This window comes from Mycteria americana, chromosome 2 (assembly GCF_035582795.1).
Source record: "Mycteria americana isolate JAX WOST 10 ecotype Jacksonville Zoo and Gardens chromosome 2, USCA_MyAme_1.0, whole genome shotgun sequence".
In the NCBI taxonomy this organism is placed as follows: Eukaryota; Metazoa; Chordata; class Aves; order Ciconiiformes; family Ciconiidae; genus Mycteria; species Mycteria americana.
The window spans coordinates 26,862,742-26,890,146 of record NC_134366.1 but is presented as its reverse complement, the minus strand read 5'-3'; the positions used below and the strand labels follow the sequence as shown (position 1 = coordinate 26,890,146).

General features: G+C 42.4%; 1 protein-coding gene across 2 annotated transcripts in view; it reads left to right on the top strand.

The window, feature by feature from the left end:
* Positions 1–2,118: 2,118 nt before the first annotated feature.
* Positions 2,119–27,405, top strand: part of CDK6 (cyclin dependent kinase 6) — a 130,261-nt gene continuing 104,974 nt past the window's right edge. The window contains exons 1-2 of one of the 2 annotated variants that reach the window (XM_075492829.1): positions 2,119–2,721; positions 4,744–5,234. In XM_075492829.1, the coding sequence (XP_075348944.1) occupies positions 5,002–5,234 (233 nt within the window). In that variant the 5' untranslated portion in view covers positions 2,119–2,721; positions 4,744–5,001. Of the gene's footprint in view, positions 2,830–4,743; positions 5,235–27,405 lie in introns of both variants that reach the window. The other variant, XM_075492830.1, reaches the window with a different exon arrangement.

Genomic DNA, 27,405 nt, shown 5'->3' with positions numbered 1-27,405 from the left:
TGGCAATCTCTACTGACATCACCACACAGAAAGGCAGATAAAACACTTCTAAAGGACAGAACCATTACATATACTCCCCAAACCCGTTGGGAGAATATGAGAAGAAAGGGTGAGTTTGTGTTGAACACTGTTTATTAGGAGAATGATAAATCAGCACATTTGAGCACAGAGGTAAATGTCAGGGGACTGCAGAAATCTCCCTTCCACGTTCATCCTGAATGTGAAGCCGCACATTTACCTGGCCAAAGGACCTGGTGCCCCTCAGTCCCTTCTCGGGAACAGAGCCAGACTGGAGTTTAAAGATACAGAGATCTTCTGGGGGAGACAGCAACCCAGACTTCACTTCTCCTTCCCCAAAAGTGAAGCCTTTTGCATGTAAAGTGAGACAGACAGTGCCCCTGGAGCCTGAGGAGGGTTTTCTCTACCAAGCTTGTTACAGCTGCCTAAATATTAGGTTAAAAAAGAAAGAAAAGAAAGAAAGAAAAATAAGAAAGAAAAGGAAGGAAGGAAGGAAAGGAAGAAAGGAAGGAATAAAGGAAGGAAGGAAGAAAGAATGAAGATACATTTAAGAAAAGCATGTTACAAAACAGAGAAATGGAGGGAGGTAGTGTATGTACATACGAACCTTGTAACGTAATGTGATTTTTCACTTCTTCAAAAAAAAAAAAAAGATTTGATCTGTGTATTTGAATCTTTGACACTTTCACATTTAAAGGTTATGGGGTTTGCCATTAACTTCAGCATCTTTTTCTGATAAATCCTGACTTCAGAAGTTGTTGAGGAATTTCTGTGATTTAAACTAAAATCTATTATGAGCATAAATTAAGTTCTGGCAAAGTATGCGTGGTCCCCTCCAAACACCCACATGCCACTGGCCTTTTCCTTGAAGGGGTGGGTGGTACCAGCTCGCTCTTTTCTCCAGGGGAAATCAGAGGTCTCCCTTCTGCTCTCAGCCAGTTTCCCCTCACCAGCCCCCAAGTGCTGCTTCTAAGCTTCTCAGAAATAGGAAGGGCACGTGGAATTGCTGGGGTCAGTTTTGAAGCCAGGAAAAGAAATCTTATTTCAACTATAGGATTTCATATATGCTTGGTAGCACTGTGAGTCCAGACAGAGTAATTATATTATATGCTGCTTTCTGTGCTTGCACAGTATTATATCTATTTTTGTACTTATTCTAAATCAGTGTATGATGCCAAGTCCTTGACATACACTTTTTGAGTTATAAACCCACTTAGTTAAATTATGCTTCCCATTCTAAGAGGGGATCTGGGTCCACTCCCTCCCAGTTAAACCACCATAGGAGCTGGCTCTGGAGCTGGACCATAATCACCCTTGAGGTCCCGAAAAGCATGTGCTGGAGGGTACCAGCTGGGAGAACTGGGAGTTAGGCACTCCAGATGTGTGTTTTCCCCCATGGAGACGGAGTAGGTCAGCATCTGTTTTGTGATTTTTTTTTTCTGCGATGAATTTCAATATTTGTAGGAATCGGCTCCGTACAAAATGTTCTCCGCATCAGAGACGGGCTGACGGCGTGCCCAGCTCCGCCGCACACCCTGCCCTCCTCGCCCCCCTGCCCCGTGCATCTCCAGCTGCAAGCCTGTCGGGGCAAAGACTTTGCTGGGGGGGGATTCTTCAGCAACGAAGTTTCTTGACGCTTCCCGAAAGCATTCATGAGCGCTTACTTCCTGCCGGAGCTCTGCGCTCGCTGTGAATGGAAAGTAGCGAAAAAGCACAGAAGAATCCGCGTTTTTCTGGAGAAAAAAAATACGGTTATTTCCCAGGAAGGGGAAAAAAACCATCAACCCACAACAACCCAAAAGGGTTATTTCCCAGCGCCGTGCACGCTGAGCCCTAGGAATGAGTCAGGCTTCTCAGTGCTGCCGCGGCCGGCTGAGCCCGCGGCCGTGCAGCGCCGAGCACGGCGGCCGGGCCGGGGCCGGGGCCGGAGCCGGAGCCGGGGCCGGGGCCGGGGCCGGGGCCGGGCCCTGCCGGGACCCCCCGGGGCGCCTCGCCCCGGGCCATGCCTGGCCGCGGCGCTCGCGGCGACCCTTGCGGTATGCGGCTGCCTTTGGCAGAGGCACATGAAGGATTTCATTGAGTGTGAAGACAGAGAGCAGAGACAGAAAGCAGAAGGAGGCGGCTGCAGCCTTTGTAGTCGGGGAGGAATGCGGAAATGTTGAAGCACTATGTCAAACTTTTTTGAAACGGGGTCAAGTCACATTCAGCCAGCGTGGGAAAGCAAGGGAAAAAAAAAAAGTTGAGGAGAGGGGAAAAAAAAAAAGCAAGCTGCTGCTGCTCCCAGGCTGAACAGAGGCCGAGGGAGCGAGCGAGGAGAGGCAGCGCAGCGGGCAGCGGCGGAGCAGCGGCAGCGCCGAGGGCCGGTGCCCGAGCCCCGCACCGGCAGGCTGCGGCCGGCGGGGCTGCGGTCGCGGCGCTGCAGCTCCCCGGGGGCCGCCGGCCGCGATTTTTATTTCGCGTTTTCGTTTTCCCCGGGCAGGGTGGGGGCGGGAGGAGCGGGCTGGGGGACGAGTGCGAGCTGCCTTCTGCGCCAAGGTGCAGCCCGGCGGCGGCGGCGGCAGGAGGATGCGAGCCGAGGGCGGCCGAGCCGCGGAGCAGCTACCTGTGTGGCCCGGGCGGCCGCTGCCGGGACCTGCCGGAGACATCGCCATGTGAAGGGGCAGACCCCGGGCCGGCTCTCCACCCCGCCTCGCTCAATGGGAGGTTTGTTTTAGGGAGGACTCACCCCCTCCCTCCCCAACACCCCCCCCCCCGGGGCTGAGGATTATTTGGGGATCTGGTGGCGGTGGAGGCGGCCGTGGCGCACACCAGGTAACGCGGCGCGCCCATGTGCTCCGCGCACCCGGCCCGGCGGCGTGGCCCACACGCCGCCCCCCGCCCGGCCCGGGGAGCCCACGCCGCGCACCCCCCCGCGGACGGCACCGCGGACGCGTCCCTTCGGCGGCCAGGGCCGGGGGCAGCTCGCCCCGCGGTGCCGCCGCACCCCCATCAGGGTCGGCGTGGGGGTGCCCCCCGTGTCGGGGGCCGTGGAGGGGGTCGCGGGGGAGGGGGCCGCCCTCCCGGGGAGCCGCCGGGGGGGTCCTCTCAGCGTCCTGCCGAGCACCCGAGCCGGGCCTCCGTCCCCGTCCCCGTCCCCTGCGAGGAAGCGGGGGGACGCCGTTCCCCGCGTGTCCCCCGCCGCTCCCCCCCACCCCCCCCGCCGCGTGTGGGGCGCCCGCGGAGGGGACCTGGGTGCCGAGGCGGGGGGTGGGGGCCGGGGTCGCCCCCGGTGTCCCGCCGTGCCCGGGCAGGGCCAGCGGTAACTTTCCACCGGGCGCAGCGGCCGCGCCGAGCCAGGCCCGCCGCCCCCGCGGCCACGCACACGCGCGTCGCCGCTGCCCGCCGCCGGGGGGCGCCCTCCGCAGCGGCGCGGCGCGGGGTGCGGGGCGCGGGGCGCGTGTCCCCCGCGGCGGCGGGGACGAGGCGCGGCGGCCGGCGCGCGGTGCCGCCCGGCGGGGGCTGCGGGCGCGGAGGCGCGGGGCTGCCGCTGGGCGGGGCGGGGCGGCGGCGGCTGGTGCGGGCAGCCGAAGCCGGCGGGGCGGGGTGGTGCCTCTGGCTGCGGCCGGGGAGCAGGGGTGGGCGGCGGGCTCAGGTTCCCTTCAGGTCGCTCTTCGTTCCGTCTGCAGCCGAGGCGTGAGATCGGCGCAAATGTAAAAAAGACCTCCGGCTGTTGGTGTGGGTTCAAGTTAGGGGATCCCGAGTGAGCTGTCGGGACACCTCAAGCCTGGGACGGTAAAAATGCAGCGTAGGAGAGGGCTACAGCCCCGGAGGTCGCGATACCTTTATATTAAAAGAGGCAGGGGGAAGGGAGACGACTGATGAGGAGCTTTGTGAGGGGAGAGGATTTGCGCAGAGTCCTGCAGAAAGTGGATGAAACTGGATGCAGGAGGAAGCGCTTCTGCTCTCCAGCCTCATGCACTACACAGCAGAGCGTGCTGTTCCTCAAGCCCATCTTTCATCATGCTGTTCTGCAAGGAACTGCCAGTCGCACATCCAGCGGTAGCAGTATCCGCGGCCAAAACCCTTGCATGTTCATAAGTTTGCTAAAGCGTACATTTCTGAATCTACCTCTAGCACACAATGCTCGGTAACATATTATTACCGTCATTTAAATATCTACATATTTCTCCTCCCCACCGGCGCTTTGAGGCAGGAACTTGTCTCTTGCAATGTGTTCGTGCAGGGCTTAGCGCAGGGGTGAGCGGATCAAGGCTGAAACCTCCAAGTGCTATCATTTACAAATAAGTAACAGTAAGATAGCATGGGATATATTTCCAACAGCCCACCGTGTGCACTGAAGAAGCCTTTGAGTCCTGCAGTCCTGACATAAGCTCCTGGACATAACTTCCTCTCGCACATGCACAGTGAGCTCTGTCGTCCCCATCATCCAGGTCTCACAGGGTCCTCGTATTCAGCCCATTGCTCAGTAAAATCCCACAGCACGTGGTTGCTCTGTAGCTGTGTGTTGTAGCCTTCTGTGCAGACCATGATAACTATGTAGTGTTGTATCAGCCATGCGGGAGCGTTGATACATGTGTCACCCTGGTGGTTCAGCGTCTTCCTTTGCACCACATTTTTGCTTTGCTTGTAGCTATCTACTATATCAGCTTAATTTTCTCAGGTTTTGAATGATGCAAAGTAATGAAGTAAACTAAACTTACTTTTCTTGCTTGGTTTGTCCTCCAGATCTAATTGGCTTTACACAGACAATGCTCCCAAAGACTGTATGATAATTCCCGGTGGCCAAAAGAGGAGGCACATTGGGGCCTGTACAGAAGAGGAACGAGAACAGGAGGGCAAGAGCTTCCTACTGCCCCTCTGGCAGAGGTGCCAAGTGCGTGGCGTATCTGCAACACGAGCAAAGTACTAGTTTTCAGAAAGCGAGCGAGACCCAGAGCTGCCCCGAGGCACTTGGAGCACAGGAGGAAGAGGAGCAGCGCCAGCATGGATAAGGACAGCACAAACCTGGCTGACCAGCAGTATGAATGTGTGGCCGAGATTGGGGAAGGAGCCTACGGGAAGGTGTTCAAAGCCCGAGACTTGAAGAACGGAGGTCGCTTTGTTGCGCTGAAGCGGGTACGGGTGCAGACCAGCGAGGAGGGGATGCCGCTGTCCACCATCCGAGAGGTGGCAGTTTTGAGGCACCTGGAGACGTTCGAGCACCCCAACGTGGTCAGGTGAGGAAGTGGGGCAGGCGTCCCGATCAGCAGGGTCCTGGTTTTAGTACATGCATTGGGCAAGCAAGAGCTTGGGTACATAAATGGACTGGACACTAGTTTGGGTTTGTGGATGAAGTGAGCACTAAACTGTGTACATGAAGTGTGGTTTGAGGTTTCAGCAGGCCATGGTGCTGCCTGCCAGACCTCACCTCATCCCTGTGCACTGCCTCCCACACACACAAACACCCATCTCCAGAGGCATAGGTGTGTGACTTAAGTGTTTGAGTGGATGGGCAAGGAGCCATATATACACTATTTCCTCAGGCATAAGAGAGAATGAAAAAACCCCAGCGTCTCCTGGTTTTGTCTCAAGTATTAGTTCTGCCATCTGCAGCTGATTTTAGCAGCTCTATTCATTATCGAAATGACAAAGATTATGAGAGCGGTAGTGGAATGTGTGTTCCACTTTTTAGATGCTTTTATAAAGAGTTGTAGATTATCGTGTTAAAGAGAAGTAACAGCTTAAGACTTCAAGCTTTGCAGGCGGCCTCACGGTTGAATACTGTTTCACCAGTACTAATTTCACCGCGTGCTGATGATTGTACTACCAAGAGTGCAACAGTACAGATGTCAAGCCTTGCTTGCGAAATGATGGCAGTGGCCCCAGGATGTCCTTTCTGTCATGTCGGTAGCATAAACCCCAGATAAATGACCTGTGTTCTTGGACAGATTCTCTCAGCGGTAAGGCTGGCCCTACTGTAACCTCTCTCTTACATTTTTCTATAGCTGGAAACCTCCAGCAGCCTGTGAGCGTCTTTTATTAATATTATGAACTGTAACAAGTAAGCTTCACTTTGCAGATACCCAGGTACGCAATGATTTGAAACTGGTCAGCATCTTGCTGATGGTGCCGTATTAACAAGAATATTTCCTGTTATTTGCGTTGCTGTACGCACATATTGCATAGAAAAAGGAAAATATTGTCTACCTCACTAACAGCAAGACTCTTTCAGTCCTAGAGAAATAGATACTCTGAAGTTAGAAGTGACCTTCAAAAAGGCCTGTAGCTGTGATCCTCCTGTTTTAGGGTCTGAGATGAAGGGGTTTATAGTAGGTGCAAGAGGAAGGGTGAGACAGAGAATAATATTTAAAATACAAAAGCCAATAGCTAGAGATAAATTCATTTTTGTTCATCTCAAGGCAGCGTAATACAACAGTCTCATTTCTGTCTAAACTGAATAGGCAAAGCATGTGTATTCTGAAATACTGACGATGGAGTGCGCGTCATCGGTCTCACTGCAGTGAGCGATGGGATACAGGCTGCAGCTCACACTTTCCATTGCTAATCAAGCAAATCCACAATTTGATTAACAACCATTATTTTGACTGGCACCTAGTAATGCCGGAGGCTTCGTCAATAAATTTCAAAAGTGGAGGCATCTTTGTGTGGACAACATGTTGTATTTGATCACCGAATCAAGTGGCTTGGTTTATAGAGGAGTGCACACAAAGTTCTTCCTTGGCAGTAGAGAGATAATTGAGAGTTCTCAAAATCTCTGAAATCCAGCCCAATAATTTATGAGACTAAATGAGGATTTAGTTGTCCAGGTTTAGACATTTACGTATTTGAAAATTGTAAACCTTGTTTGGGAATAATTCAACACAACAGTACTTACGAATTTTTCTGCCATTGAGATCTTTCCATATAAAGTAACGGATTTTTTTTAAGAGCTTTCTAATCCTGAATTCAGCAACATCATGAAAATAAAATTCTTGTTTTCCAAAGAGCTATTTGATGAACTGACTACTCAGCTGCAGGCTTGTTTTGCTTGGGTTTAAGTGCAGTGCAATCTCGACGTAGCATTGGATAAGTACACTGAAGCTTAAAATATTTCTACAAGTTTGAATGAAAATTCGTTCTCTGCAAGCAGTAAGTATTTCAACCAGCAATACGAGAATGTAGTTTCAATATAAAAATCTCTGAAAGTGTGTTCCAGGTCCTCATAGTGGTGTTGTGAAGCCTGTACCTTTTGCCATAAGCAGCATTTCAGACGCAAGGGGTTGGTCTGTGATATATCGGGATGCTTGGGACCTTGGCTGCACACCTTTTTCCACAAACAGGCAGGGGAATATAAGAAGCAATTTCAAACATTATTTCTTCTAAAATGTGAGGAATGCTATTTAAAAACTTACCTCTGTTGTGCATGTTTTTAATCTGTAGAGCAGATGAAGCTATCAGTAGCACTTTGGTGTGACTGAAATCATATCCTTATAATGAAAGATTATTTGAAAATATTTAAATGCCCCAGTTTCGTTGCAAAATAAGGTAGAAGAGCTTGTAATTTATTGAAATTAAAGGTCTGTTTTTGTAAATTATGTAAATATACTCAGAGAAGGAAATACTGTAAAAGAAGATCTGCAATTTTAAGCAGCTGACCTAGCTGTACTTAATTATTGAACTTATTATGCTCACAAAAATGTTCATTGTTTGGGCATACATTCTGGGAACTGGTATCATGGCCAGGCCACTAAATAAAAATAATGTCAAATGCATTGTCTACATACTGGATTAAAATGTACATCATTTTCAGAGCACTGGGATAACAACACAAATATTTAAAATCAATTTTTTTTTATTTCAAGGGGATGTCTAGCTTTTTTCTGAATATTACAGGCAACTAGCCTGAGAGAAATAAGTGAGAACTGCAAATATAATGTTGAATCTGTTACCTCTGAGTAATGGCATGTGTGATCAGTGAGTTGCTCAATGCAAACCGACAGTCATTCTGTGAGTCAAATTTAGACAGACTTTAAACAGATGAGCCGCACATGCCCTGTGCTCGGCTGTGGTACTCTGCCATCAGCTGATGGCAATGGCAGAAATCACAGGCCACGTGAACTTATGGTGAATGTCATGCTGAACTCAAATGGTGGGTCTGGACATCTCCAGAGAGTACAGTAAGGAGCTCAGCAGTCCAGGGCTTCTCTGTCTCCATGAAGTGGTGCTGACTGTGAAGAACAGTTTGGTAAGGAAAGGACCCAGTACTTGCTAGGCAGAGGTGGAGCTCCATGGCTTTGTTGGTCACAGAGCCAGGATGCAGGACCAGCATTGCTACTGCAGCTCAGGTTTGTTATAGCGGTCACAGATTCCCTTCCTCTAAAATCCTGAGAAACGCTTAGAGCCAAAACTGGTTTCCAGTGCTTGGCATTGGGGATGGAAGAGAATTTTCTCCATAAAGCAGAAATGTCTAAATAGCATAGAATAATTTTAAACAAAATATTTCTCATATTTTTCCATGCTACTGCATGCTAATTATGAGAGCTTTGTTTCGCGTTCCTTCTCTCCAAGTCTATCGTTTCCATATTCGTACAATGAAGAGATGCATTTTTTGCAGCAGAGTTGCTTTTACAATGATAGATAATGAAGTTAGATAAGACTTCACTGCAGAATAAAGCAAAACGAGGTGCAAGATAAGAAGTGAAAGGAAGTCTAATTCTCATCAGAAAAGTGATGGTAGGAAGTCTCTGGACTATTGACTGTAATGGAAATAAGGCCTGGAGGACTGATCTAAAATCTTGTAAGGCTGTCAAAAGTTGTATACAGAAAGGCATGGGGAAAATACAGTTAAAAGGACTGATATGCTTAAAATCCTCTCCTGTTCACATTTGCCCTTCTGTAGAGTTCCTCTCCGTCAGGACACCTTACTCTGTTCTATTTACCTTCACAAAACAAAGTAAAAAATAGAATCTTCAAGAGTAAATCTTACTGTGAATTGCTCTAAAATGAGGTATGTTGTAGGCTTTGAAATGTCCTTTGTAACTGGTAGGATGATTAAGGTGCTCCTCTAGCTCACCTTTCAGATAATAAGATGTAATGCTTTACTAGAGCTTTACTATATACAGTAGTTAAATCTGGCAAAAGTTGGTCCAGCACTTATGTAGCTTAGTGCTGTTCTGTTTGGGAAAAATGAAATATATGTAGACAAAGGACAGACTTTGCCAGGAATAAATGACATATTAGATTCAGGAAATTCCTGTGTGTAAAACTGGGAGTATTCCCTGCTGCAATATATCTGTAAAAATTCTTCTTGTTATTATAATGCTAAATTCAGCAATATATAGTGTTCATTTTATCTCTCTCCTGCTGGTAATCAGATGAATAATTTTCCCCTAATGTTAATCATCCATCAAACTGTGAATTTGCACTCTGGGAAGGTGGTATACAAGATAGAACACTGTAATTCTTGCCGTGCTTGTTTTCTAACATGTATATATTTAACAGTTTTAATAGTGTTAAACCTTAAGCAAATAGAGCAAACCTTCAAAGCTGTATATTTTTGCTTCCTGGCTCGTACTTTTTGATAAATACAACTTTTTTAGTATTTTCATGGGTTAGTAAGTCTTCAATTTTAAAATAACCAAAATTATATTGAATATAATCTATTAGAATATAATCTAATCTGGGTTATTATTTCAAAGATAAGTGTCAGAAATCTTGCCATTCAGGGTCATCGTTACCATATAATAAGGAATTAAAAATCTTAGTTTCCTGTTAACTTGCAGAAGAGGTGCCCCAGCTAATTGACTGAGGTTCCGCAGAATGACCCACCTAGCTGCAAGCGTAACTCTATTCCTCAGTCTTTCTGGTATACGGATCAGTGTGGGGGAAACCCAGTAATTACGAGTATTTGCACAGTTATGCCATGTTCAAGGTTTTATGTTATTTTATATCCACGGAAATATAAATGACACTGTAAACTGCCCTCTGTGGTACAGCAATACTGTCATGTTGCTTTTTCCCTGCTTCTGCAGTCCAGGGGTCCATGCTGTTATCTCTTGGTTTGCACTTGAGTGCTGGATGGAGCCCATCAGCCGACTCCCTTGGCCAGGCAACCTGAGTGTGGAGGGAAGAGGCTGGGGCACACTTGTGCCCCCATCCCCATGTGCCCTGACATAAAGACCAGCACTTGACTCTGCTCAAAGGTCCCAGAAGTGTATAATGGCTTGGTGCTTAAAATTGCGTTATACTTAGACGGTGTCTTTTTATAAGTGTCTTAAAATTCCCTGTCCAATCTGATAGAGAGAGCATTCAGAACATATCTGTAGCAGCTGATCAATACCTAGCTAAACTTTTGCAAGGCAATTTGAACTTGTAGTTGTTTTGCTTTGTTCTGTTTGTTAAACTGAAATTATACAGGAACATACAGAGGGAAAAGAATTTCAAAGTGCAGTAGCTAATTTTGTTTCTCTTTCCAGTTTGTGGTAACGTTGATACTGGCCGCTGGCTTTATTACTGTACTGTTAATAAGTTTAAAGGATGATCTTCTCAAAATCACTGAGATGTTCCATCCTGTCAAATGAAACATTTCTATTTTAGGGGGTGTTTGTCTCCAGTGAATTCTGCTTCCTTCCTTACTTCCTTTTTCTGCCAAGCTACCATTAAACTTCTAGGGTGTGACATCATTCTTACAGTTCAGCAGAGTGCTGTATTGTGCCATACAATTTATTTTTGTGTAGCACCACTCACATGGCATCTGGCAGGTCCCTGGAGAGAAAGAAATGGTTACCTTTGCATTCCTAGGTGAAGGGATTGTCTTGCGTACAGAAAGAGTAAAATAAGATGCAGGGGTGGAGTGAAGCAGAAGAAACCGAACTTGAAGTTTGCCAAGGTTAAAGGGATTAATGTGGCAGATGAGTCTCAGCTGAGGTAGAAGAGGTGGATGAGTAATGGGAAGGAAAAACTGAATGAGCTTCAGAGTCAGTTTTAGTCTAACACAAACAGGATGGTCTTCGAGGCAGACATGAAGACGGGAAGTGCCTTGGTGGGAGAGGACATTTCCAGGCTGGAGAGTGGTGGTGGTCGGAGGGGAAGGGAGATGGTCCCTGCACTGACCGACCACTGCGAGGAGGAACACTGCAAAGGTCTTGGGGAGGAGGGGACAGCCTACCTGGAAACATGGCTCCTCTCATGGCGAGAGGGCAAAGGGGAACGATGTGGCTGACGCTGAACAGGGTTTGGCAGTAGGTAGGATTTGGAGAAGTTTGTTAAGTTGGCAGAGGACATTGTGAAGTGACTGCACATGAATGCTGGCCTGTCATCATCTGCTTGCAACCCTACAGTACACAGAATAAGCACGTACAGGGAGAAGAAGTTATATTCTTCCTGTCCATATGAATTGTTTATTAGTAATGGATGTGATGATTTAGTTTGAATACATGGTCTGCCAGAAACAGGGCAAGATAAGAGCATGTCAGGAAGGAAGGATTGAATATGGAATAGCCTTCTGAGCCTTAGGAAATTCAGTTTCTGGAGTGAGTACAAGCTTTCTTCGAAAAGTATTTTATCTTATTCTGAATCTAAGTTTTTGTACAAAAAACATGTTTCCAGTTTTTGTGGGAGTAAATGTTAGTCATTTTAGATTATGTCCAGTGCTCCCTTCCTTCTTTAAATCTGTGCATGGTTATGTCTATGCTGCTCTTCAAGAGATCTAGTCTTGCTGGGTCCTGCCCAGAATGGAAAACCAACTCATTTTGCCGCAACCGTTACTGGTGACAGCCTGTGATTGCCAGGCAAAGTGTCGGCATCCCCTGGACTTGGGTCCAGGATTCAAAACTGAGCCTTGAAAAGGACAGGAAAGTGGATGGTCCACCCCAGCGAACAGGGGCCTGGGTAGATTAATTGGGACTTTCCAGTTTGCTTCACAGTACCTACCACCATCTGAAGTGCAGAACAGAGCAGGGAGAAGGAAAGTGCCCACTTTCCAGGTGTTTGAAAAAGAGTAGGCTGGAGGCTATGACTTAGCAAAGCACTAAGTGAGTCACTCAGGTACACTTGGTGGGATTTAAGTCATTGCTTGAAGTTTAGCACAGATGTAAGTGCCTTATCGAATAGAAATAGCTATGATATTACGTATGCACTGAATTTTAAAATGGTCTTCTGAACAGAGTTCAGGGATAACATACATAAGAATATGAATCACAGATATTGATTCTTATTCATGTATTACATTAACTGAAGCCTTATTTCTAGAGAACTTTTCTATTAAAAGTTAAAATAAATCATGCAGAATAAATAATATAACTATCCTGATATAGCAGTAACATGAATTTGGCATCAAGAGTGGTTATTTGTCTTTGTAGTAATTCTTAGTTGACTTAATTTAGTTCTGAAGTTCTAAAATTATTTTATAAATTTTCATGACCCTAAATAAAATAGAAGTTGCTGTTCATTCCAAAACTTTGCAGCTAAAACCAAATATAGAGCATTTGGTTTTTACTCTTCATATGAAATCTAGTTGTTTTCCAGTTTTGCTGAAAAAGTTGGTTCTTAATGATCTAACAAATTATCAAAAGATAACTGTGCCCATATACATATATAATTAAGCTGTGTTTTTTCATTCAAAAGAGAGGAAATTTCTCCTCCTATATCAGTTCTTCATATGATTTTGTTACATTCTGAAAAATATTTTAAATTACGCATGCATGGTTATTTAACAGCTATACCTTTAAACTAGAAAGCGTTTGTATTTAATAAACAAACCACTTCAGAATTTTCCAAGGAGTGGTTTTTTCCATTGCGTACTTTGACATTTTTCATTTGGGAAACCTCCATTTGGGAAGCTTTTGATGAGATGATCATCAAAGAGTGGAAATGTGACTGTTGATTTCCGAACTGTTTCAAAGTACCTCATTGCATCCAGATTATTGCATAGATTTTTCTATTTATTTATTTACCCTTAGCCTTTGAAAATTTGCCCCATCCTTAGAAAATGTTCACAAGGAAATATTCCACTAAATAATCCTTTTAAAATCAGGCCTTAAAATTCTAACAACAGACTTGTGTTTTCTTTGGGCAGAATAAAGAATGTTTTATATGAGTAATAAGAAAGTCTTCCATATGATGCTTTAGATGTCTTTTTAGGGTTTTAGAAGAAGATGGGTCTCTAGCCTAAGAAGCATCCCACATAATTTTAGGACCAGGTGATAATTTCGGATACCTAAATAGAGGGTGTACTGGAATGTGCCAATTTGCTGATATTGGTAGAGTTGCCCTGGGGTAGATTTCCCATGATGTACCTAGCAAACAATTTACAAACTTAGCAAAAAGTTCCATACTGTTTTAAAAGCATTCATGCAAACACTGACTGGTTATCACTCTGGATTATCATTAACAGGTGACTGATCTTTTCTTAGTAAAAGAAAATAAAAAAATAACACACATATGAATTCATCTTTGCAGGAATTTCCCATATTTAATGATTGAAAACTCAATTCTAGTGCAGATGAATCATACTGAGTTTAAATGAAACCCATTGAGTTTGGACTTTTGCAACATTAGTCAGTGCAGAATGTTACATGTTTTGATAGAAACAGAGAAAGGAAGTGAGAAATAGAATGGAAAAGCCTATGTGATTTTTTTCTCTCTTTTATGTGAAGCTTTGGCTAGTCTTTTAATATCTATTTGAAGCGTGGTCACTATGATAAATAACTGAAGGTGTCTGTTGCTGTTTAACAATGTCAGAGAATTCACTTCTTCCTGAAATCAATTAATTATAAACTGGAAATTTCAGTACTTTGTTCACTGTTTCTTAAGTTAGCATATTTCTAGGAGCTTTCTGTGAATGTAATTCCTAGCTGCACTGGTGCTTTTGTTTCTCTTCATCTGTGGAGCCAGGGCTCTACTGTAAGGATAGAATTCTATCACTATTTTTTTTTTTTTTTTTCCACATTTGATGTGGTATTTTGCATACAGCTGCAGAGTAGACAGTTACCTTTGAAAAGAACATTTGGCTGGTTTAATTTGATTAGAGCAAACCACCTCAATCATTTCTGAACTAAGACCGTTTTCATTTTAACTTGGCAGTAGGAGTTGGGAATGTACTGACTGTGCTTAGATGTTTGGGGGAGTTCTGGTTTGGATACACAGCTACCGCTGAAGAGAAACAACCTTAGAGGACTTGCCCACTCTGCTCCTTCGCCATAAAAAGAGGGCTGTGAAGCCATTGACTGTCACATTTAACTTTCACTCGTTATGACAAGGAATTGCACTCCTTGTGAGTGTTTCTACAAAAAATTGGAAACCTTTAATGCATAATGCATAATACATAATCATACATTTAAAAAAAAGCCCCGTGATCTTAAAAACAGATATAGGATATGAAAGTCTTTTATTTACAACAAACTTAAACAACCTTACCAACAGCATTTTGAATAAAGTTAGAATAAAATCCAACATATAAATAGAAATATGGTGGGTTTCTCATAGATATATCGTATCAATGTTAAAATTGTATCCCTTTTAGTAAGTCTTAGTAAGATTCCCACATTCTGTCATTCTCCTAGCTTTGACTTTCTACCCCTTTTCTCGTCATATAAAAATATTGTGATGGTTTTTTATGTTGCATATTCAAGATGAAATTAGATTCTTCAGATTTACAGTATTATGTATTATATATGATTTTTGCTTTTCAGTTGCCCTCACTGGTGATCAAATCATTTTCCTAGAAAAAGTCTTGTGGGTGTCTAGAATATCAATGTGTCTCATAATAAATGACAGCCCTTCAATAAATTGTAGTTGGATGGTATTCTCCAGAAAAGACAGTTCTGATCTTTAAGTGCTCTGACTGTGCAGTAGTGGATCGTCATATATACAATATTTTAACCAGAAGATTACAGTTGAAGGAAGATCTTCTGGTTATTCTTGTAATATGTTCTGAAAACCAATATGCACAGTTAACTGTTCATCTGTGTGAGCAGCCTAACACTCACTGCTAACGGGGGAATTGCATCCACATCTCCCAGCTAATCCAAGAATGCAGTTGTAAATTTAAGGCTTGAGTTTCCGCTGGTGAAGTTAAAGTCCATAGAGCTACACTGATTCAAACAGCTCTGATGGTTCAAATCATAAATTCCTAATGTTAAGATGAACAAAAATGCATTAGGACAGGCAGACTGTGCAGAGGCGTCCCATCAAGCATGCACATTTGAGACTTTACCATTCAGATTTTAGGTGCTGCAACTATTGAGTTTACCACACTGGGGTATAAAAATAGTTCTTTCATTAGGTGGTTTTTCACTGATATGGACTCAAAGTTTCTGTTGACCTGTTTCACTCCTCCTAATTACATTCCCTTTTAGCACCACAAATAATTCCTCTCTACCTTAGTAAGTACCCTCTGAAATACGGGGTATCTATCTCTATGTTGTCACTTAAGCAATTTGTACAATGCTGTGCTTACCCCCGAACTCCAGGTTGCATCACAGACATGGCCATTTCAGTGCCATGTACATCTCCCTTCTTTAAGAGAAAATGCTTCTATAGCTACAATTAGAGACTTTCTGATTGCTGTACAGCTTTGGAAGTTTATGTCTACCTTGTTATTCACTAGCACAGCACTAGAACCTTTATTACTGATTTCCAGGTTTCTTCAGGATGGTGCAAGTTAATGACCTGTATTATTTTTCTCTAGTAGGAAGTAAGTTATAAGGTGAATCTCGTTTTGCTAATGTTATCTAACAGCATACTTTGTTTGTATTTGTGATCTTTACAACATAGAGATTGAGCAGCACCTACACTTTTAATTAGTGTGTTGTTTATCCTTAGATAACCTTCTAGATTGTTAATGGAGATAGGCCTACCCACTGATCTCTGTGGTTTCCTCTCAGACATCTCTAATCAATTTGTTGCCTTAATGTTCATCTCTGCTTTTTATAAAACGCTGAGCAACAAGTTTTGATCAAAGCAATAATATCCATATCCAGACAGGTTTGAATCAATGACTATAGTCTGAAAATCAGAATTAAATGTCTCATTAAACGTAAAAGATTTGGCGTTCTTGGAAGGGCCCAAACAAGTTAGTACTTCTGCAGAACTGAGCACCTGTATCTCTTCATTGCACAGAATCCCGTTCATCACATTGCCTTTACGTTTGTAACATCATTAAAAAAGGAAAAAAGAGCATTACTTGGCATTACTTAATTCTATGCTGCTTATCATTCATGTTGCCTCTCTTCTTAAGAAATCAAGAAAGTTTTATTGCTTTTTATTTGGTGAGATTAAAACATCTTTCAGAGATGTCAGTTATTTCAAAAGCAAATCTTTATGCAGTAGTGAAAAAATACAAACAGAAATGAGACTGGAACTGAAGACTACAGCAGTACAACAGCAAGAATAGTTAGGAGTTGCACAGAAGAGCCAGGTAACCCATTTAACTAAAAATGAAAGGTATTTGTGGCTATAGATAAAACCCAGATAGGTGAATAACACTGACGAGGGAGTCTTTTTAGAAGACATTTTAAGTATATTGGAATGTCCCAAATCAATAGGATATTGTGATGTCTGTAAGAAAATACATTGCAAAGACTGCTTGGTTTCCCATAACCCAAAGTTGAGAGTGGACAAGCCCATTCTGCAGAAACAAAACTTAAGTAATGAAAAGCAAATTTAAATCTTCTGCCATCCTCTAGATCAGTGAAAGGATATTGAGTGTATAATTCTGGAAAGTCAACTAAGTTTACTAAAACAGTAATAAAGAACAATTTCAACTACTGTTCATACTAAAGTGGACGAATGAGACAAAGTTTAAAGACAAAACTTGCAGACACCATCAATGAAGCAGCTGTTCCTGGAGTACAAGGAAGAGAGATCACTCTCTGCATAGCCTGACATAACTTGCAGTAGCTGGTTTAAGAAATTCTTATAGTCAAGACACACAGTCATAGTGACCACAATAATAAAATCTGATATATTTGGGAAAGGGATGGTTCCCAAACTTGATGTAGTAACAATAGGCTTTAGAAAAGAGAAATTAATAAACAGGAGGTAATATAAAATTCAACAGTCAAGAGGAAGGATATGAAAATGCTTAGATTTAGCATGGTAGGTACTTAAATAGAGATTTGTAGCAACACATTTTGTCGCTTGGGATGTACACCTTTCCCTGGTGATGCTCTGTCCAGCCACTGGAAATCCTGGCTGCTGCTTTGGAGCTATAGCCTCTTCCTGGGCACTAGATATAACAGGACAGTTTAAACGTATGGATTCCTGAAACTCTCTGGAGGGGTGGGGGATGTCAAAGGGAGTCACCAAACTTTCTCTACCCCTTTTATGACTCTGCTCCAGTATATCATGATGGATGCAGAGAAGGTACACATAGCCATGTGTAAAAAAATAAAACAGGAATGTAAGATAATTGTGAGCAGACATCTAACTTTAACCATCTGAATATTAAAAGTATACACCATCCTAGTCATTTAGAGTCTCCCCATAGTGACTGCAGAGAGAGGATGCGCTTTCTGAGAATAATTCATCCCATTCACCCTCCATACCCACCCTGGAGCAGACTGAATTGCCCTCTGGAAATGCCTGCCTCTCTCTCGTTGACTGCGGAGAGAGCCCAGGTGGCTAATGCCGAGTGGACACCCAACCATAGCCTGCTACCCAACCACAGCTAGATGAGATTAATGCCAGTATGGTTCACGTTTGAAAGTGGAAAGCGGAAACACTAGGAGGGAGTTTGTACAGCAAGTTACAAAAGCAAATAGGAAATTATTTTAGGGGTGGGGGAACAAAAAGCTAGTATTGAAATCAGAGGGTACTTGAACTACGAGAAATTAGAGGAGGTAATCAAATAAGAGATTACTATTATAGGGGAACTCATGTTTTTTTACCAAAGTCTATAGTATATGGATTGTTGGTAAGGGTTTGTACCAGACACTTCTTTTATCAGTTGGCAAAAATGATGTACTTTTTTTCCTAATAGCAGAGTGTGGGTTTCTGTGAAATGTACTGACTTCAGACAATCTGCTTCTAGTTTGCGCTTGGCGTTAAAGTACTAAGGGGAACAGGATGTAGCTGGAATGGGTGGGCATTGCCTGGTTACCCTGCACCCAATTTTAAGCTCCAGCAGAAGCCATTTTGGTCAAAACTTGTTAATCTTTTACAAGAGGAAGAAGAGTTGCTGAAGACAGGTGTTGGAGATGGCCGGTCATGCAGCCTACAAGTGATTTGAGGCACCTTTCAAAGCTTTCTCACATGCAGTTTCCCTTGCATAATTTTCTCGTTTCCCTTCACTCTGCCATACTGGTCTTATACAGAATTTGCCACGAAGTGGGCTAATTCTCTCATTATTGATAAAATTCTGGTGCTACACCTAGTTTCATTGCCTTCAATTCCTTTGAGCAAATTACATGATTGTACAATTGCAAGTAGTTGGAAAATTCTGGTGCTAACTTATATTCCACTCTGAATTATCCAAGATCTGAGTGCCTGGAAAGCAGTGGTACTATAGCTTTATCTCTTGGAATAACTTTTTTTAATTTGAAGTTTTATTTTTCCATCATCTCGAAACGTGTCAGCCCACATTGTTTGGTAACAGCCTGCAAAATTACAATCAATCAATAATGCTAACAGATTCTGCTCCATCATTTTTTATGTTGAGTGTCTGTTGGAGCTAGCTCTTTTATAGCTTGATTTACAAAGCTTGAAAACAGCTTTTTTATTATGGAACCGCCAAGACAACATAATTGTAGTAAAGCAAATAAGCTGCTCTATTAAGCTGTTTGGATATGCATATTACATATGTGTGTGTGTATATGTGGAAAAGAAAAACCATGAAAATGTCAAGATTTGACTGCATTTATACCAGGAAGTTCAGAATTATTATTTTGTAACATGGATGAGGATTGTTAGACATGCAGGACTTCAATTAGTTTAAAGTCTGTGCCTTCAAAATGTCTGAAAAGTTTTCTTTTTTAAAGTTAAAAGAAAAAAATGAAAGGAAATGAGGGCAAGCCAGGAAAATAACCATCCCAAAAGCTAATTGTTTTTAAAAAGTTACATGACATTGAAAATTGGAACTTGGAACTGAAATGCCATCTCACTCCTAAGTATAATAAAATAGTAAATTTTATTAAATGTATTCTGGAAAGACTAAGTGAAAATTATAAAGCCTGATGTGAGTGGCAAAGAGCCCAGGCAATATCCAAAAGAGTAAACATCTAATGGCTTAACCTAACTGGGGCACAGTCCGCTGCAGCAGGCAATTGGACAGGGGATGTCAATATTTAAAAGCAGCAGAACTAATTTTTGAAACAGATGCCTTTTTTTCCTCCTGTGTGCAGTACAAATATATATTTTTAAAGGCTTTAAGGAGTATTTAGATGATGGGATTATGTGTCTCCTTTTAATATTGACCCTTTTTAAAATTTTTCAAATCTTGGAAAATTTAAGGTCACTTTGATCTTTCTTCTTTCAAGCATGAAATTGCCATCTTTAAATTGCATTATTCACTCAGTTCCAGAACTCACTCATGCCAGAGCACATCCTTTATACAAAAATACTGCAATATCATCTTGTCAGCTTTTAAATGGAGGCTCTTCTCAAAAGAGACTGTTGAATTCTTGAAATAATTTAACTAAAATTTTCTGAATGGACATGATTATCATGGCATTTCTAATATATTGATCACTGTCACTTTCACAAGCCTGAAAAAGCGTTCTTGTGCTTTGCAAAATCTAAATCCATGTCACTTGTCTGCCTTCTGGAGTGAAATCACACAGACTATACTGCGCTTAGATCAATAGTCATATACCATAGGGGCTTGTGTACAGAGGAAGTCGTGGAAATGAAGACTACTGTGTCTTCCTGGATTTAGCAAAAAAAAATGCTCTACTGTGTACGTTTCTTCCAAATGGACTTGAGGCAGTTATTTCTCAGTCAAATATTTTCATAATCCAGAAACAGATTCTTATTTCAGAACATATAGATGCCAGTTGTGATGTTTGAAAACCAAGACATGCCTGCATGAAAAGTAGGTAAGGGAAATCATCAGAAAGTTTGACTTTTTCTTCACAGAAAGTCACTTCAATTCTGTGATAACTCAGAAAGCGGCTGAATGGACCTTTATAAAACATGTGAACTAAGTCACTTCTAAGTGGAGACAGCTGGGGTCTATTTAATATCCTGTGTAAAATGGTAGAGGTCAGCTTCCTGGAATAACTTGGGAGTTTTATTTCACGAATATCCTACTGCTGCAGGGACCTGGGGTGACGGTGAGGCTCTCGAACTAAAATGCGCCATAAGGAAAAGCTGCAGGGCCGTCGCTCTCGTTCTAGCTCTGCGTTTGGTGCGGGATGGTAGGAAGCATCTTGTGGCCTGCGGTATCTGCGCATCCTCATAAATATCTGTCACGGGCGTGCTTATTAATGCAGGCAACTAGTCTCATTTTTTTCTTCCAAGCCTATATTCTTATGATTTAGGCATTGGGATAGTAATTGAAAATCATTGACAAGTGACACTTTGGACAACAAGTGATTCTCAAATGTACTGACGACCCTAAATACCTAGGTTATTTTGTTATGCAGGACCTTGATTCCTAAATCACTTATCTTGACAGTCTTATGATGTCTTTTTTTTTCCCCTTGCAATTGCAGCCATATCTTTACTATCTAAGATTGTACATTTCCTTAATGTGTTCCCTATATCTATTCAGTTTAATTACTCTTGACTCCTTGAGTTTGGAATCTGATTTTATTTTCTAACTCCTGCTATTCCATTATATATTGACCACGTGGGTGAGAAAAAATGTATTTGTCTTTGTAGGCCAGTGCCACTGGTAATTGTTCACCACACACACACACAGAAGTTACACCATATAGAAACTGATATACATAATTGGTAGTCCAGCGACACCTTAATTAAAAGCCTGTGGTGCAATAAGCATCAACATTCATATAGAAATTGTACATAAATAATGATGTCCAGTATGATTACATACATTTCACGGTGTGAAAATTTGGCTTTTCCTTGACTACATATTTAAATAGAAGATAAATGGAAGCTCTGAAGAAGGACTAAGAGGGGTAATTGTTTCTGTTAGATGGAAAAAAGATGGAAATTGAAAAAAAGCCCAAACAGTAGTGTGTCACTGGGATAGGCAAGCTGACCACAGCCAGAAAAGGCTTTTGTAGACTGTGCTGATTCTGTGGGCCCTGTACGGTTTGTAGGGTTGCCTGTTCAGTCAACTGTACAAAGGCTCAAGACCATCAGCTGTGGTATAAGTTTCTGTGCTGTTTCTCCGAACAGAGGTAAACGGGATGATTGTAGGGTTTCGGGATAGGTACTCCTTCAGCCCTTGATGTCTCTTGACGTATTCTTGAAATGAAAATCGTTACATTAATAAAACAATTCATATATGGCTTAGAAAGGGTTAGAACAATTTCCATGTCACCCAGTATTTTTCTGAAGTGAGAAAGAGCAGATCGCTTAGGGAGTGCTGTAAGAGCAGGACAGACCAGAAGTGATAATTCCTGGCAAATTAAGGCTCGACAGTTGTGACACCAACTTGCTCTACGATCTTAAGTAATCTGTGTCCACTGCTTTGTTAGTCCATGCAGCATTTGCAGGCAGATGTGAGCCAGCCCTGCCTCATTCCCAGGCAGATGCCTACTTGCTCTGCCGGTGCTTCGAGCCAGCTGGAAGCCGCGTAGCCATGTTAGTGCTGCGGAGCCTCAGCCATTACGCTCTGCTGTCCTCAGATCCTCCTCGGCTCAGCCTGAGCCGACGCTGGCTGCCTGGATGTCGCAGAGCACGCTCTCCTTTGCCTGCAGAGCTTGGGTAGATGTGCTTTGTTTTCATTTGCCTAGACGTAAAAATGTTTTAGCGCTCCAGGAACCAGACCTTGTTTTGCAAGACTTACTATAGTTTGCTCATTTCTTTCAGAAATGTGAAAGACGTTGTTGCAAAACAACCAAAATCCAGTTTTGTTATGTATTTACATCTGACATACACTATCATTTACAAAATGCTGAATTTATTTCAAAACTATCCATGCATTAAAATGTAAACCCTCATCTCACGCTGCTAAAAGACGCCCCAAAAGAAATAGTTGCCTTTGCCCTGAAGTAATAAAACAGTTGAATAAAATTTATTGCCAGCTCAAAATGCTACTAACACCTCATTTTCATTGCCAAACTCTGCAAATAATCTTTAATTTGTTTTCTTTTACATATGTGTGCAAGAGCTTAAAGGAAATACTTAAAGAGCTGTATAGGCTGTAGAATACTTCACTCCGTGTGCATTTATCTTTAAATAGCTGGCTCACTGTGCTGTGAAAACTGGCTGGAAAAGGAGGAAACGTGTATTAGACATCTACCTGAAGAGCTGGAGGATTAAAGCACCTGAGAATCTTACAGAAATAGACTTTTTTTGTTTTCTTTGCATGTGCTATGAATTAATTTAAAATTAAAAAAAGACAGCTTAGTAGAAGAAATGATATGACAGCCCGGGAGCTTGTATGGCCACGTGTGAATGACTGTGAATGGGAAAAAGAGCAGCCATGAAGTTCACATTTTTAAAAACTTGTAAGATGTAATGTCTTAAATTCTGATGAAACGTGTAAGGAATTTGCATGCTAATGGAAATGAGTATCCTTTTTTGTGTATTGAGTGTGTAAGAGCAATTGCCCCCTGGCTAAATTTATTAAGCCAGAAAAATCTTGTAAATTTCTATTGAAGATTTATTAGTCCCATTTGTTTCTGGTCTGTACATGGATATTAAACTCAATCCTGCAAGTTTGTCACAGGTGGAACTCCCTTTCAAATTAAAGGAAATTCTGGACCTGAGCCAAAGCCAGTTAAATCCATGTACTGACTTCATGAGGCCTTAGGTAAAGGCTCTTGTGTGCAGAGCTTTTTAGGATTGATCCTGGTCTGTGGGAGTTGAGTGAATAGGACAGAGGCATTTTCAGTGTCTTTTTTTTTTTCTTTCGACTTCTTTCTCATTTTGTTTTAAGTTCCTCATGAGAAGAAATATTTTTAAATATCTTCAAAAATCAGCTGAACATAATGTGGAATCCCACCAAGTAAAATTGCTCAGTTATAGGCTTCCTGGGAAAGAGTCATCTCTCCTAAATTCAGTTAAATTGAAGCATCTTCTCTAAATTAGTCATCTAGGTGTCTTCCATAGCAAGCAGGGAGAGACAGTACCCCCCAGCCCGAGTGATTCAGCCGACCTACTTCTTTCCCTTGAACATATGGAGGCCTACACGACCCATTCAGACTAACCACCAAACTCCTGAGCAGCTCCATTACCCGAGTGGTATCTCTTCCTCAGTAGCTGAGAGGAGAACTCAGCGCTCCACGAGCTCTGCTAGGCTGTTGTGTAGATGGATGGCATTTGACCTCTCTGATGATGGGTAGCCAAAGACAGCTACGTTCAACGGAGTTGTTAATTTTCTTGCAAGCCTTAAATCTGCCTTCTGTACGTGCTGAATTTAAGTGTTACCTTGACTTTGTATTCCCTTACTTTTGACGCTTCGGTTTTGGAATACATATCCCCTCACTGTTTTCTTTCTCTTACAGAGTTATGTATTACTCTCTGCCACTCAGTTTTTCTTTTAGAATGCAACTTATAAAGAGGAGTGCAATGTTTAGGTGCATAAATCTGGCTGCCTCCCAAAACCTGGCCAAATCCTCTTTGTTTTTCTTATCCATGTGAGCAATCGCCTTTGTCTTTTGATTTTTGGAAATCACCTGAGTGCTATTTACTTTTGGGCAGATGGGATGTGATTCGTAGCACGTTGAGCGGTGGCGACAGGACACGGTACCGTGCCTCTGGGAGGTCAGTTGAGTTCACTGCGCTCCCTTCCAGGTTTTGCTGAAGTGAATGGAGGAATTCCCTTTGTCTGAAGTTAACGGTGCCCCTGGCATCACGGCACATGGGCTTCTTGGGAATACATCTGGCATCAAAGCCTGATCAAAGTCATTCCCCATATCAAGTGTAGCCAAAAAGCACTGCGAACTGGGTCTCTATTTTTATGGCTTTTAACCTCATGCAGGACAAGCATGTGTGGAAAACAACACACAAAATGTAAGACACCTTTTGGATTTTCACTTGGTTTATTGCTGAATGTGGCAACTGCGTTCGCCGCCTAACCACCGTGCTTGCGTTGGAAGTGGGTGGATACGTCTGGTCTGTTTTCAGGAAATTTTGAGCAGTTCTAGTGAATCCATAAACAGATTCTTTCAACAGATTTAGGCATTTTTTAAAAGTTGTTTTTATGCAGTTTAAATATCTGCTGTTAAATTGCTGTTTCCATTTGTAAGATAACAAGAACTGTTCATATCCATTGCTGTTTTCTAGTCCCCTGGGTAAAGACCGGGAAAGCAACGGTTCACAGTTTTGTTCATTTCGGAATTTAAGGAAAAACAAATACTGTGATGAACTCTGTGGAACAGATCATGAACATCGTTTTCAGAGACGTATGGCCATATTCAAGAATTAACTTGAGTCCTAAAGGTAATTAAAAAGTCAGGAAGGAGCGACTGTGGTACAGATAAGGACACTGAGGTGCAAAAGAGGAGCTCAGGTGCAGGGCCCCCAGTTGCAGAGGGGTAAGAGAAGCCAGACCAGGAACCACAAACACCAACTACCATAGCAGATACAGGTTTAAATGGCATACAGGGATTTACATTGCTCTGTCCAGGTAATGACTGGCTGAGTATAAGGAAGAGAAAAATTGACCTTTTTTGGCTTTTTGTCTTTCGTTCCATGTGCACAGACAATGAATTCTCTTTTTTTTTTTCTTCTCTGCTTTCATTTCTGAAAGATAGCAGGCATATAAGGGAGACGAAGCTCTAGGTGATGTATACTTCCTTAGAAGTCACTTAGGTTATTTGCCTGGTGGAAGTTAAGCGCAGCATAAGTTTTCTGGTAGTTCAGGGCTAGTGGATCATGCAAGATCAAGATCTATGACAGGTTTTTTTCTGCACACTACTACCCTAACTCCAAAATTGCATTTTTGTACTGACAGATCTAAAAACATTTCTCAAATTTCTCAAACATTGCTCAAAGCTTGTGTTATGTCAACTGACCGTGCTGTCATAGCAATAAACAAACAGACTCTGTAAGAAGTTTGCACCTGATTTCCCAGAGTGGTGCTTGTTTCATTCTCTTACCAAGGATTTTCTTTGCTATAAGGTCATCTAGAGAGCAAAGAACGTTGTATTTAAGAAATGATACATAATAATAACCCCAAATATAAACAAATGGGCATGACAGTGAACCATGCAGTGTTTTACTGTGTTTTACTCCTATGTTTACTAATTGCTTTCTGTTTAATAGATGGATATACAGCACGTTACATTAAAAAGCCTACAGATTTCCTTAATAATTGCTTGAATACATTAGAAAAACACAATTCAAAGGACTAAAAAGAATTAATTTGGTTTTCAAATTAACAGCTGTCTTTACTAACATATACGCTATTTATTTACTTTGTGCATATCAGTATTGTCAACGTTAGCCAATTTAGCCTTTTATTTTTCTTTAGGCTTTTTTTCCTGCTGTTTTCCTGCTCTTTTGCTTTTGCGGTGGAGTTCACAGTATTGTTGAACCGAGGAAGTTTTCCCTTTCTAAAAGTCAGCTCTTGATCCTTCTTTGAGAAACACAGACCATTCGGTCCCATCTCTACCTATGAAACGTTGTAGAAACGTATTTTCTTACAAGGCTTTAATGTGTCGGTGTCTCGCAAATCACTACAACGATACTTTTTCTGAGGGTCTTAATCAAAACTGTTGTTAATGCCAGTAAAAGAACCACAGCAAGACATTTTGCACCTAGTGCTCTCTCTCCCCTCCTCATCACCATCCCCATACCAGCTTTGGGCTCCTTTCAGCTGCTGCCAGTACTGGCCCTTCTTCCTAGGAAGTGGTAGCAACATCATCAGGGCTCAGGTGTATTTGCACCATTTAGCAAGGCCCCTTACCTTACTTGTTCAACGGCTCTGACGACTGGCTTTGCCCTTCAGAAGTACTATCAGGCAGGCTGTGGTTGCTTGTATTCCTGAGGGCTTAGCATACGCTGGAAGGTTAATTCAGATTCAAACAGAGTCTGAGTTTTGCATACAGCTGCCATCCCCCAGTAGAATTGTGGCTGTACAGTAACCTGGAGATCATTCAGGAACAGCAGTCCCTGAATTGATGGTAAGCATCAAAACAGTAGACCTCTTCTGTCATCTTCTACAGTACCTCCTCTTGTTTTTTAGGTTTCCCCATGCATCTCTAAAAAGCAAGAGCTTGGAATCAAATTTGCATTGGAATTACTTACCACTTAAAAAATGCGGAATTAAACACCTCAGGAACTGCTGTGATAGTGCAAGGATTTAAAAAATTATATGAGATGGTACAAAGTATCAAACAGGACATTTGATTTTTTGTCGTGAATACTTTTTATATGGAGTGGAGTGTTATTATTTCCTTTGTTATTTTTGATATGTTGGCATCACCATTAAGTTTCAAGTGTAGATAGATTAGATTATTAAGCTACTAAAGAATGAATGATAACTTACACTGTTGTAAAATCTTTCGAAGATGAGTTCTTGCTTTTATTTAAATCTAGGAAAGAGATGATCAGCTTGCTTAGATTTAGATCCTGTAGGTTTGGCACAAGCATGAATTCAAAATATAAACTGAAATGTGGAGTCTGTAACAATCAGTTTGGCTGTGAGCTACACATGAATAAAGGCTGGATTTTGTTGTATCCCATCTTGCACCAGGTACAGCTGGGAGTCCAGAATACCTTCTGTACTCCTTTCATTTGGATTAAACAAAATCAATATTCAGACATAAGTTTTATTTACATGTTGAGCAATTTAGGGAATGTGAAAAGGAATGCAGCTTTCCCTGAGGAAGGTATTCTACAGAAAATCTAAAACACTTAATAAAAGATGCACATGCACTGCCAGTGAATCGGAGCATCTTTAATTTGTACTCTGAACTGGAAGCTTCTGGAAGCTTACTGGAAGCTCTCAGTACTGTATAACGGCAGCGTACATGACTCTGAAAGGCAGTGTACATTTGCTTGCTCGAGGATCACATGAGAGCACTATGAATAGGTCAGACAGCTATTGCTGATCCTAAACAATCTGTCAGCGACTGTCTTCGTAACAGGCCATGTTATTTTTCTGATTTGGGGGTGACTTGGCCTGTCCCTTGCAGAGGGAATCTGACAGCCTGTTTGGTACGGCAGTGCACAGGCGTAAGCGTAGGCACCAGCAGGCTGGTATTTTCCTTCGGTAATGGCAATTGCTCAGTGTGTGGCCAGTTTGGATTTAAAATCGATTGCAACGAGATGAAGCCGTTAATGGACTGGTGAGGAGTTAAGTATTTCAGAAATTGGTGAACTGTAGGA